At 40.3% G+C, this 13,819-nt stretch overlaps 1 protein-coding gene across 1 annotated transcript; it reads right to left on the reverse strand.

Annotated features, from left to right (window-relative positions):
* Nucleotides 1-255: 255 nt before the first annotated feature.
* MYO15B (myosin XVB) lies at nucleotides 256-5,003 on the reverse strand. Its single transcript, XM_015819107.1, has 6 exons — nucleotides 4,902-5,003; nucleotides 3,776-3,894; nucleotides 2,784-2,925; nucleotides 2,152-2,263; nucleotides 931-1,091; nucleotides 256-719 (listed from the first exon to the last, which is right to left on the reverse strand). Exons 1-6 carry the CDS (start codon nucleotides 5,001-5,003, stop codon nucleotides 594-596), a joined length of 762 nt encoding a protein of 253 aa, XP_015674593.1. The 3' UTR covers nucleotides 256-593.
* Nucleotides 5,004-13,819: the final 8,816 nt, after the last annotated feature.

Below are 13,819 nucleotides of genomic sequence, written 5' to 3' on the forward strand. Positions count from 1 at the left end.
AACAGCTCAGTTTCCTCAAGATATCTGGAGAGGAATAAAGGTGCTAAAAGTATTCTTTCCTTTGTATGTTCTTTTTTTAGCTGGCTGATACCTTTATTTTTCCACAATGTGTATTATTAATGAAAATGTAATTCAGAATTGCAATGTCTGAGGCATCACTGAAGGTTCAACTACTTCTATGTGCCTTAAGACTCTGAGAAACAAAAGACCCCAAAAGTATATATAAGAAAAAGGTTTGGAGAAAAAAAACACCTGTGCCCAAATAAACTTGACAGTGGTACACAAAGGGTTTTCCACAAGGTGCAGATCCTCCCTGTATTGATAAAGGAATGGGAAGCACAGTCCCAGATTATTATTCATTGGTCTGTTTAACCTACTGTATATCTTTTCATTAAAACAAGAAATTAATTAACATCACCTAGATAATGTCTGAATATTTGCACACAACACGTATGAACAAGGTTACAACCATCAAACAAAGAATCTTTTCCCACATGATCACATAAGAAATACATAGGGGGCCACAGCTAGCAATTAAACTGAAACAGTAGATTGCAATAGTGTATGTTTAAAGGGGTTTTGCTACAGAATACCTACATGAATTGGGCTTCTCGGAAATGGGCCATCGCAAACTCCGTCATAGTGTAGTGGCAAATATCAAGAGAGTTTACAGGTGTGCTAGGCCTGGTAACTTCTGACTCTGTGCTGGGGGCAGAGTTCTGAAGAGATAGAAAATCAGTCATCAGAGAACTGGTACTCTTGATAGTGAGAAAAAAAATCATCCTGTGATATTCATATTCCATCTCTTGCGTAGTCTTCTTCATACTCTGCAATCTCTGCCGATGGTTTGCGTTTCTTCAGCAACAACATAGTCTCCTCCCTTCACTTTCTTGCATCACTAATCCCCTTGGTCTCTGCTTGAACCCTCACCTCCTTGTTAGCTATTCTCTCCTGTGTGTTTTTCTTCCAGCCTGTTCGGGCTTCTTCCTGTTGATTCATGTGGAGGTTGAGGTAATTGGGAGCTGCCACAACCTGCACCATTGCGGAAGGGAAAAGGCCAGAGCGCCCACCAATAGAGCCAAACTGCCAACCTGAACAGAAAAGATTGAAATTAGGCTGGCCAACTTTAACTTACATGGTCTTTAGATTCAGTCACAGTTTGTTCCATATAGCACCAGCCTTGTGAACTCTCAGGCTTCCTCTTTCTGCTATGTTTTCAAAATGGATAGTGATTAATATTTATATGTATATGTGTGTATACACACACACACACACACACACATATATATATAAATTTATTACAGCCAAAGGCCACACATAAATCAAACATCCACATAAATATGTCTCTCTGTGTGTGTGTGTGTGTGTGTGTGTGTGAGAGAGAGAGAGAGAGAGAGAGAGAGAGAGAGAGAGAGAGAGAGAGAGAGAGAGAGAGAGAGAGAGAGAGAGAGAGAGAGAGAGAGAGAGATGTACAGTATATGTGTGTTATGTATGTGTATGGGTATATATATACTTCTTTTGAGAGCATTTTTCATTCTTAACGTGGGCCAGTGTGCTCATAGTAAAAAAATAACAACAAAAGTTATCTTATCTTTGCAGCTTATTTCCCATAGACTGTCCGAACAGTCTCCCTCTCTCCAATCCTGAATATGCTATTGCTTTGTGAGTTGGAAACTCCCCAGAATTCTTTAATCAGCATAGCTATTGAGAACTGTGTCACTCAAATTAGCTAATCAATATTCTTGTCTGATCGAAGCAATAGTGTGTGTGTATGTGTGTGTGTGTTGTCATTGTGGACTCTTAATATTAGTTATTTGTGGCTGGATGATTTCACAGAATTGAGTTCCTGATGGACAAGCGCATTGCTAAGGATTCAGTAATGTCTAAGGACTCTTTCAACAAATGCAGACATACTTGAATATGAAACACCCTGTTCTGAGCTTGAAACTCTTTGTTTCGAGTGCGAGACAGCAGGGCAAGAGATATTGTGTGTGTGAGCTCAGAAGGAGATAAGAGATTTGTTTCGAACATGAAATTCTAAAATGCTCAAAACCATGTACTGTAATTTGCAGTCTTTGAAGCAGCTGCTTCATTCTTGACAAGGGATATTTTGAGGTTGAAAGAGGATACATTGGACTCAATCTTTCTTACCTGGCTCCAGCCCCTTCATGGGAAGTAGTCGAATGAAGTCACCTTTCTTGAAATTTAAGAGGCTCTTGTCATCTGTGACATAGTTACGTATAGCAATGACGTAGTTGGAATCCTTTTGGAAGGATGGGAGAGGAAAAACAGAGGTAAGGGGTTGAAATGACAGGTAGTCGTCGACTTACAACAGTTCATTTAGTGACTGTTCAAAATTACAGCACTGGAAAAAAGGGACTTGTGACCTATTTTCACACTTACAACCATTACAGCATCCCCATGATCATGTGATCAAAATTCAGATGCTTGGCAACTGGTTCACACTTACGACTGTTGCTCTGTCCCAAGGTCATGTGATCATCTTTTGCGACCTTTTGACAAGCAAAATCAATGGGGAGGCCAGATTCACTTAACAACCATGTTACTAACTTATCAACCACAACGATTCACTTAACTGTTAGCTCATAAAATGGGGCAAAGCTCACTTAACAAATGTCTCACTTAACATGAGAAATTTTGGGCTCAGTTGTGGTCGTAAGTGAAGGACTATTAGTATTTGGGGAAATAGATAGGGTACCTGTACAATCCCTCTAAAATCAGCCTATAAAGATTCATGACTTGCACAATGATCTTGTACTTACCTGTTTCAGTTCTTTCAGGAAGATTTCCACTGTGGCCTTGATCTGCTGAGCTCTTTGAGAATGAAGTATGAGCTGCTCATTCTTCAGACAGAACTGAAGGACATTCCGACTGATCAGCTCCAAAGAAAGGACATCTGCATAACTGAAAAAAAAATCAGAGAACGTGTATTCCCTGGCTTGTTTGGCTATCATCCTTGGCTTAGTTCTTTTGCAGCTACTTTACTAAGCCTACTGGGATAGTTTTTGTTAGGACATGCCTTCTGAACTCTCAAATGATACCTGAAATCTACTAGCACAAAAAGTACTAAGACAAAGGTCATCTGCTCTCCCCTTTTATCAAGTTATAAACCTGTACTTGTTGATCTCTCTAATCTGCCCCAATGCAATCTAGACCAGGTGGTGCTGCAGCAAAAAAAAAAGCAGGTTGAATAACTCAAAATGATTCAGACAAGTGAATCAAGCATGAATTGAATGAGAAGATCAAAGCAGAGCAAAACTTGTTTTATTTTGTATTTTAATGGGAATATGGAAACATTCGAGTTTTTTTTAATTGAATACGTATAGTTGTACGTATGTATGTTGTTTTGGTTTATCAAACCAAACTATCTAAAGTTTATCAAATAGTTAAGTAATGCAGAGGACTAAAATAGGCCCTGCTCACCAGCATGAAATCAAGTAGGGTAAGGAATAAAAAAAGAACTCAAAAGAAGAAATGAAATGCTTCGGTATAGCTATAAAAAGTCATATGCTTTTAGAAGTCTGTTGGGAATTAATGTGCTGTGCAAAATCAGGTCATAAAGGAGTTTTTTTGCCAAGCTGATGTTGATGTTCTCCAACTCACCTGCATTAATTGCTGTAACCACACTCAGCATTTGTTTATATCTTTGCCAGGGAGCCTAGAGTGGGTTCATGGTATTCTACTGCCAAGGAGGCAATGGCCTTCTTCATGAATTTAGCAAACAGTTCTATGCATGGATTTTGTTGCCTCTCACCTGAAGCTGCAAAGGATCTTCAAATGTTCAGGACTGAAACTGGCTTCTTTGGGTTTCTTCAACAGCTGCAGACCCCGGTGAGAAACTCCTAGTATTTGGACATCGCTTCCATTTTCTCCCTATTAGGAAGGGAACAGACAGCAGCAACAAAATGGTTGACAAAACGTTCCCATGGTTTGCTCAGGCAGCAGTGAAACGTTTGTGAGAGGGGGAGCAGTTGCTTTAGTAGTGGACAATCTGAAGAGTTGGTCTCTTTGGACTAAATGTTTGATGGATGAAAACTACAGCTTCTTGCTCTGTTTCAGGCCACTGGGTCAAAAGAAAGAAGAACACAAAAAGAGGCAGGCCGGGTCTATCCTTGACAAATTATTCCCCCGAAAATAGGACAAAAACAAAAACAAAAAACCTTACCTATTTTCATTCTGAGTTTTGCAGTTTTACCCATCCAGATTAAATGAGATGATGGGACAAGAAAAAAAAACTCCAGGTGAGGAAAACAAAATGTAGCTTATCTGGCTTGGCTCAGCAGTACAGGGAAATCCAACCATAATGCTTTAGTCTTAGTATAGACTATACTTAAACAAAGTAGAGCTTAGCATAAAAGGGTGAATCCAGTTAAATAATAAAAATGACAGCCAGTGTGGTGCAGTGGCTAAAGTGCTGGGCTAAAGACCTTGATGTCTGGTCCTCCCTTAGGCAAGGAAGCCAGGTGGGTGACTGGGCCAGTCATTCTCTCTCAGTCTGGCCCACCTCACAAAGTTCTTGTGAGGAAATTAGGAGGTGGGAGCGTTAGGTATGAACACTGCCTTGAGATGACAAAAAAAATAGGACAACAAACAAATAGTAGTATTTTTCTGGAGATTGGCTTAAACCTGATAGCTGAAAACTTCCTGGTGTGCTAAAGCTTTCCCACACAGTCTACCTACTCAAGGTCAGTTTTTCAACAATGTCAGCCTTCATTGCACAGGCAACCTCTATGGGGCAGAGATCCTGGTTCAGAGGGCTGCCCTATAACCGATTTACCCATAACAGCTGAAGCCCTGAGGGGAAAGAAACCCCTGAATCTTAGTGGAAGGACGGTAACAGAAGTGTCAAGTTATGGAAGGCTGAGGTAAGGCTAACTTACTTTTACTGGGAAAAGGCGGGAGAAATAGCTGGCCCAGTTATCACGAGCAGCCACCACAATTTTTTTCTTGATCCCTTCTTCTGTGATGGAGCTGACATCCATGCCCACGTGGAATTTGGCTGACGGCAACAATATAAAGGAAAAGTTTAATCAGCAGGGCTTCAGGCTAGGGATCATTTCCCCTGATGGAAGCAAACCTCAGAGATGACTCAAGTTAGCATACTTTAGGAAGCACATCAAAGAGTGCGCTGTTTCCAAATTATTTACTACTACATATAGTAACAGCGGCACAAATAGCCTTCGCTCAGAAATGGAAAGAGAAAGATACTCCAATTGAAGAGGAAATATTGAAAATTTTCAATTGCGCTGAAATGGATAGATTTACATGGGAACTCAAGGACAAAAGTGAAACCAAGTACTATAAAATCTGGGAACAATTTTATGATTGAATAGACAATAAGAGGGTAAGATAAATGTATAGTGCTAGAATAAAATATAGATTATAGACAAATGTATATTTAAAAGATAAATAGATATATAGAAATAAGGGGAAAAGTGTTAATAGTATATTATAAATAGTGAACAAAGTTCAAGAACTATATGTCTATTTGAGTACTAATACTATTGTAAAATGTTGGAAGATGTATGGAACCAGTGATGTCATATCTATGTCCAATGTGTTTTTAATTTTGTATTATTAATAAAAAATTAATTAAAAAAAAGAGTGCACTTTTTCCAAGGGCAGCCTGCAAGCAGGGATCTGATGTTCTACAGCCAGCATTAGAGAGCCTTCTGTTGCAGTTGGTCATAGTCCCTTAATTCGCATCAAATAGATTGTTTTAATAATCTAAAGCATTTGATTATATGGGGAATTTGTGGTTGGAAATGGCCATGGTACTTGAGAATCTTTCCTCTTTTTTGAATAAGAATCCATCAGAATCTGGAACAGGAGGCAAGGTCCAGCAAAAGGAAACAAGCTAAGGCTTGTGCATGTGAAAGTTAGCAATTTTGTGGCCGAAGGGAGAAGAAAGAAATGCAAGGTTCTAAGTGAAACGGTGGGCGCAACTTCAGAGGGCTACCCCTACTGTTTCCTGAAGTTCATCCTGCCTTTTAGAAGTGCTTGTTTGCTTCCGCTGATGTTTGCAAATCAAGCAAATAAACATTTCAAAACTCTAGTGCAAATTCACCTCAAAGAAACAAATCCTGATAGCACTGCTCTAAGACATTTTGTCTTTTGGAAAAAGTAGGACTGCATAACAGGGCATTATCCTGTATACTGTAACTGCAGTGAGATTAGGTTGGATCAGGTAAGTTTGGGATATGTGCATGTAAAGTGGGTAGCAGGAAGCACTCTGGATTGTTATACTTGTGCACCAGCATTTCTTTGGGTTATGCACAGCAACGCTACCTCTTCTCAACCTCTCTGGAGTGGGGATGCTGAAGAATGATTTGCAGGAAGGAGATTGTATTGCCCAAGAAAAACATAATGCCATGTTGCCATGTCCAGAAAGCAGTTAGATTGGCACCTGAATCTTCTTTTGATGGAAATGATGCAGAGTAATAATGCTCTCCAAGGTACCCAAAGGAACAGGGGTGGAGAATAACCTCTGTGCCATTGGCAGTTCTGTCTTCCAAAGGAAGGGAGCAGTTGGGTTGCCTCGATGTTATTGAATGGAAGGAGAGCCCTGAACATCTGGACCTTGGGAGTGAACAGGAATTCATCTGGCACATAGCTGCTAATTATTTCAGTCCCGAAAGTCAGTTATCACTGAGTGAGGAACTTTTAGAAGTGGCTTATTTTTTTTAGCAGGAGAACCGTAGTGGGTTCAGTAACAGATTATGAGGGCAGAACATGATCAAACTTATAACAGTTCCCATAACTCTAATGAATAAAAGAATGCAAAATAATTCTTCACTTTTAGATATTTGAGGACCAGGAAGGACACATGGCTGGCTTCCTTACCTAACAGGTCTTTCATTTTGCGCCTCTCCTCTTTGGAAATTCGAATGCATGACTCGGAGTAAGTATCCCTCAAGATCTGGGAAGGGACAAAAATGGATTTCAATTTCAACTCATAACAGTTATAATGCAAGTGTCAAGCTTTGAGACACAGCATATGGAGTAAACCAGGTACAGACAGTCCGCGACTTACAACAGTTCATTTAGTGACCGTCCAAAGTTACAACGGCACTGAAAAAAGTGACTTAGAACCATTTTTCACACTTACGACCTTTGTAGCATCCCCATGACCATGTGGTCAAAATCCAGATGGTTGGCAACTGGTTCATACTTATGACCATTGCTGTGTCCCAGGGGGGTCATGTGATCCCCTTTTGTGACCTTCTGACAAGCAAAGTCAATGGGGAAGCCAGATTCACCTCACAACTGTCTTACTAACTTAACAGCAATGATTCACTTAACAACTGTGGCAAGAAAGGTTGTAAAAATGGGGAAAAACATTTTAAATGAACGTCTCACTTAACAACAGAAATTTTGGGCTCAACTGGGGTCATCGGTCAAGGACTACCTGTATATTCTTTGATATTCTTCACATAGTGAAGAAAAAAGATAAAAGATGGAGTCCTTGATGCGGAGGCTGATGTCCAAAAGAAAAGTGAGTCTCTCTTATCTTTCATGCACACATATGTGCGCTCTCTCTCTCTCTCTCTCTCACACACACACACACACATACACACACACAAAATACTTACCTGGTCACATAACAAATTCAAGCAGTAAGGATGACTGAAATTTTCCCTGGGATAAAAAACCTATTGAGGAAGAGATCCAACACAAAGTTATTTTCGCACATGCAAAGAATAAAATCATGACTCAAAATAGCAAGTGATTGTGTACATTAATATATTCAAATGCAATTCACTGAGTGAAGACAATATGTATTTCATTTTGGGGAGAAATAGTGGCTTATCGACACAAAACTCTGTCCTGGCATAGGAAAAGTAATTGAAGTCATCCTTTCCTTTTGAATGCTGCTCTTCTCCAGCCAGTCATACAATCAGACATGCTGCTGCTAACCAATTTATATTAATCTTCATCACAGTGAGTGGGTTATTATATGCTTTCACACTGTAATTAAAAAAGCTTCCATTTTTTTCCATTTATGATTTATTATTCTTATTTATCAAATGTATTGGCCACCCATCTTACCACAGGGTAACTCTTTTGCCATCATCCTAGCCTCATTGTTTTAGATTTTTTTAAATCCCACCTTTATTCTTTTTATAAATAACTCAAGGTGGCAAACACAGAGAATGCTTCCTCCTCCTCCTATTTCCCCCAGCACAACAATCCTGTGAGGTGGGTTGGACTGAGAGAGAGTGACTGGCCCAAAGTCACCCAGCTGGCTTTCATGCCCAAGGCAGGACTAGAACTCACAGTATCCTGGTTTGTAGCCCAGAGCCTTACCACTACACCCATCTCAACCCTGCACGATTGATGACTACTCATGATATAATAATCCATGTGCAGCCATCCCAGATTTCATATTAACCCTAAGCATAACGTCCATAATAAGCATACAGGACAGAAGGTATTGAAATTATCCAAATACATTTTGCAAAATGGGAGCTGCAAGAGGATTAGCCACCAAGACTCCAAACTGTGGGAGATGCTGTCACTACAGATGGACATGCTGAACAATCAGAGATGCTAATTTTAATAACTAAGCGTGACAGGAAAAGCAATGCAAGGAGGTAGGACCATGACACACCTCTTTCCGCAGGAAGAGTTTCCAAGTAGGATTAGCATAGGAGAAGCTGACACTAGCAGAAAGATTGAAGAGCTGGGTTTTGACATTAGTGTCTTCCAACACTGTCTTAGCTGAATCTAAGTGTGAAAGAAACAGAAAAAGAAGGAAATGTAGTATTCTAGTATGTGTAGGTTATTTTTTTTAAGTTATCCTCAAAGCAACCAAGAAAAATTTGAAATATCTCTGAAATCTTCTTGATCTACAAGTGCATTCTCAAGTTAAAAACAAAATATCCATCTCCTCTTAAAATGGGATCTGAGTAAATATTCTGACTACAAACTACCATCCTCACAATATCTATTTAAAACTGTATAAAACAAAACTAATTATGGAGCAATAAACTGTTCTCTGCTATAATAAATGCATAGATTGCCCTCCAATGAAAGACACCCAACGTAATAATTCAATTTAAAGTAATAAAGGAAAAAATGAGTAAACTGAAGAAAAAAATCACACCAATAACCGTGAGCAATGATCTAGACGGGAGACTGAGGCGGCCTTTCCAAATTATGATCCATAGAGTTTTGTCATAATCTCAGTCAGGGAGACAATGATTGGTGAGAATGGGAGCTGTGAACCATTAGCACAGGGGTCTTCAAACTTGGCCCTTTTATGACTTGTGGACTTCAACTCCCAGAATTCATCAGCCAGCGTGCCTGGCTGAGGAATTCTGGGAGTTGAAGTCCACAAGTCATAAAAGGGCCAAGTTTGAAGACCCCTGCATAAGCATCTGGAGATCTCTAGTTGAGAACAGCTGCATTAAGTTAAATGCTTAAGGCATGTAAATGAGCTATGCAGAGAAAGGCATGTGAATTAAAAGATTATATTAAAAAGAGCTGAAGAAGCTTCTTGGATGAGAAGCGAAACGTCTTCTAAGAAAAAAACAAGAAAGTCCAGTTGCCTCTTGAAAAAGCATCTTTGGGACAACCATGACCTGGATGACTGAGAATCTCTAGAGACATTATATTAAAAGGGAATATTATGATCTATTGCAGACATGTCAAACTCGCGATGTCACGTGACGTCACACGACATATCAGAGCTTTTTCTCCATTGCTGGCAATGGGGTGGGCATGGTTTCCTGGTGATGCATCTGGCTCGCGGGCTGGCAGTTTGATACCCCTGATCTACTGGAATATTTTGTTTCTGTTCATCATTACCATCTAAATATTGTCTGATGCTTTTAGAACATTTATAATCTAGGTCAGCATTCAAATAGCAATAGCAATAGCACTTAAACTTATATACCGTTTCATAACGCTTTACTACACTCTCTAAGCGGTTTACAGAGTTAACATATTGTGCCCCCAACAATCTGGGTCCTTATTTTACCACCCTGGGAAGGATGGAAAGCTGAGTCAACCTTGAGCCCTGTCAGGCTCGAACTCCTGGTTGTAGGCAGAGTTAGCCTGCAATACTGTATTCTAACCACTGTACCACCATGGCTTTCAAATGCTTTCAAAATAACATATTCATACTGCGGATCCCATCAGTCAAGGAGTTTCAGCTGGCAGGATCCAAGAGAAGAGTCTTCTCTGCCATGGATCCTGCCCTTTGAAATATATTACCCCCTAAGATGAGATTGGATCCCACCCTCCTGACTTTTCGTAAGAGCCTAATGACCGGGCTCTGGCAAATGGCTTGGGGACCCAATGAGGGAGCTTTATACTGGAAGTGGTTGATTAATTAAAAGCTAATCCCCCCCTCCCAATGTATCCAGGTCCCTCCTTCGCCATCTTGTGTTCATGATTTTAATTTATCTACTTTGTCATTGTATATCTGATGATTTTAATAGTTTTATGCTGTAAGCCGCCCAGAGTTGTTTAACATGAGATGGGCAGCAAATACATTTTATAATAAATAAATAAATATACAATATTCAACCTTTTTTTTTTGCTCCTGATACCATATTATAGAAACTCAAAAAAAAAGTGAACTAAAATATTTTGTGGAAATGACAAATTCCAAATAGCTACAGTTTTACTTCTGTGCTATAAAAATAGGTTACTTGTGAAGCAGAATGAAGACTAGACTCTATTGCACAGTTTAAGCTACATTAGCCAAAACTCGATTAGTTTTATAAAATAAATGTATCCGGAGTTCCACCCAAAATGCTTACCACTTTTTCCCCCAGGAAAAACACTCCACCTGTAAAGATGGCTGCTTCCTGATTTAATCAGCAGCGGATGTGCCAAACAACGTCTACAGGATCAGAGAGGGTGTGCTTACCTTTTGTGCCAGTTGTTTCATCTGTGACAGAATCTGGAGGAGAAGGTGGTGGGGGTGGCCCAGGAGGGGGAGGAGGAAGCACTGAGCCACGATGATTAAAAATATTTGCGAGCGCCAGTTGTTTTTCTTTCATGGTATTGGAGGGTTTAACTGCTGGTAAAGGTGGTGACGGTTTAATTTTTTCAGAGGAGACCTAGGATGGGGGAGAAGAAAGGAAGAGTAAGGGCTCAGTTCAGCCATGGCAATGTCACTCACATATGATTAGTGTCTCATTCACATCACACAGTTAGGAAGTTAGTCTTTGACAACAAAGTGTAATATAAAAAGCAAACAATAACGTAAGCTGGAAGCTTTCTGGAAGAAATCTTCTAAGTTACTGAAGACAATTGTCATTTAATTTGTTCATTTCATTTGATAGATTTCTAAAGATGGACCCATTAGGATGATTTAAATGGGGCAAACTTTATAAATGCTATAACAATTTATTAGTAGTAGTAGATAGATTTTAACAGCATCTAAATCAGGGGTGTCAAACTCAATTTCATTGAGGGCCACATCAGCATTGCGGTTGCCCTCAGGGGGCCGGGTGGGTGCGGCCTACTGGGTGGGTGTGGCCAGCTCTACATCGTTCGCGTCAAGGGTGCCTGTGGGGGGCTGGGCAGGAGTGGGATAGATCTGAGGGTCTCTGGCAGAAGGGGATGGGACCAGGGCAAGTGCCAAGGCATGGTCCACTGGAGGAGCCTCACTCTTCCTCTCAGGCCATGCGGGGGGTGGGGTGGGGCTTATGGAGCTAAGACTGAATGCGTTTCAGCATAGATGGCCACCACAAAATTGTACATTGGCTCCCGGCCAGCCTGGGCCAGGGCCAAGGCAGTGGGGGCCGTTCCCTCACTGTTTCCAGAATGGCTTCGCGGGCCACATGAAACCACTTCGTGGGCCCCATCCGGCCCCCGGACCTTGTGTTTGACATGTCTGGGCAAAGAAAAGGTGAATTATTCAAAGCTTACCAATGAGTACTATGAGCTGACTGGAAATTTAAACCTGCAAATTTTGATAAGACATTTCCTTCTGCACGCTACATTGAAAGTAGCCTATCAAATACTCACCGATGAATGATCCAGCCCTAGAGCCTCCAGTTTTGCTAGAGCTTCATCCTTTGGTTCACATTTTGTAAGAGATTTAGGGATGTCTCTGCAATTAAACAAAAACCAGCTGAGATGATCTGTGGTGTGGATCACCATGGATTGTGCACAACAAAACACCTAACCTTAGAGACTTTGTTTATAGAAGTTCTCTTACATACATAGATACAAAAGCTCCACAGCTGTTCCTACTCTAGGAAGGGAATCCTGTGACAAGATGGTTAATCACTTATGCAAGAAATGTCCAGTATTTGGAGACAAATATTTTGTCAACTACACATTAACACACTTTCCCCCTTCCCTCAATTTGAGAAGTTCTAGGGATGGCCTGAATTTTTTCTTTCTGCAACTTTAACCACCAAGGGAGATTTTTGACCAACTTGGCACATTTCTTACCTAACAGGCATGATGGGTTTTGGTGGTGGGACTGGACGTTTCTTGTGGTTTTTAATAATGTTCCGTATTTCCTGGCTTGGTTCAGGCTGTTCAGGCTTCGTATTCTGGAATTTCCTCTCCTGATAATTGTCCAGTTGTGTAGGAAGTGGCAAATCTGAAGAAAAGAATTAAGAGTATGTTTTTCTTTTTTTTTAATTACAACCCTATTAAACCTACCCCCCCCACACACACACATACTGTTTTGGTATTTGCCAATAGTTTCTAAACAGCTACTTTCCAATCTCTTACACAAAGTTCTTGCTTTTTTCATCCTGTGTGTGTGTCTAAGAAACTAGAATGGGCAGTGAGATGAACAGCAAAAACCAATTGTTTCAGAATAGAAAAGTTGAAGGAACAGGATGGAAAAGCAACCCCAGGTTGCTTGGATAGACTGCTATATAGATCTGTTGAATGAATGAATGAATGAATGAATGAATGAATGAATGAATGAATGAATGAATGAACATGTCACTGTCTCTTTATTCTGTGCCCTAACCATAGCTCTTTCTGTAGAGATCAATATGAAGGAAGCCATTTGGGGTGCAGAATCACTCTCACCCATGAAATGCTATTATGACATGTTTTGGAACTTCTTAAGAACATGCTGCAGTGTGAAAGACGAATAGAAAAATAGAAGGTTCATGTAAAAAACCATGGGACTGTCCTGCAGTTTGCTTAGTTCAAAGAGCGGTTGACATCTACCTGATGTCTTCTTCCATGCATTAATGTTTTGGCATTATTATTTCTTTATTGTATCTGATAAAATCAGGTAAAATCTTTATCATAGCTTATAAAATCACCAAGATTAATACCAGGCCAACCATCAAGAAATAAACAATACCCCCACCAAGAAACTGCCAAACAAGCCAACAGCAAACAGCCCAACCAAAGAATCTCCAAGACCACTTCTACCAGCATTGACAGGGCAAGCCATTAGAATAGAAACTGAAGCCAAACCCCACTCCTCATTAGCACTGATGATGTTACCTAGTTTGGCTAATGAAACATCTCCAAAAAAACAACCAAGCTCAGAGAGCGCCAAGGACCCCTCAAAACCAGCTATTATCCACACAAAAATCTGCTGCAACAAATATGTCATTCCCTAAACTGGTACTGCAGCATCTAGGGCTCTCTTGCAGCACCTTTAAGAATCAAACTGTTGCGAGTCCCTTGCATGAGCTTTTTACAGTATTCAGATGTTGATTAGCAATGGCCAAGGCTTACCTGAATTTGATTCTTGGTTGGCACCCGGGTCCTCTGACTTTTCTTTTGTTCTATGACTTTTTGAAGAGGAAGTTACTTTCTTCAGTGGAATTGTTTCAATTCCTATATACAAGAAGAG

Source organism: Protobothrops mucrosquamatus, unplaced genomic scaffold (genome assembly GCF_001527695.2).
Source record: "Protobothrops mucrosquamatus isolate PMUCROS unplaced genomic scaffold, P.Mucros_1.0 scaffold_146, whole genome shotgun sequence".
Lineage (NCBI taxonomy): Eukaryota > Metazoa > Chordata > Lepidosauria > Squamata > Viperidae > Protobothrops > Protobothrops mucrosquamatus.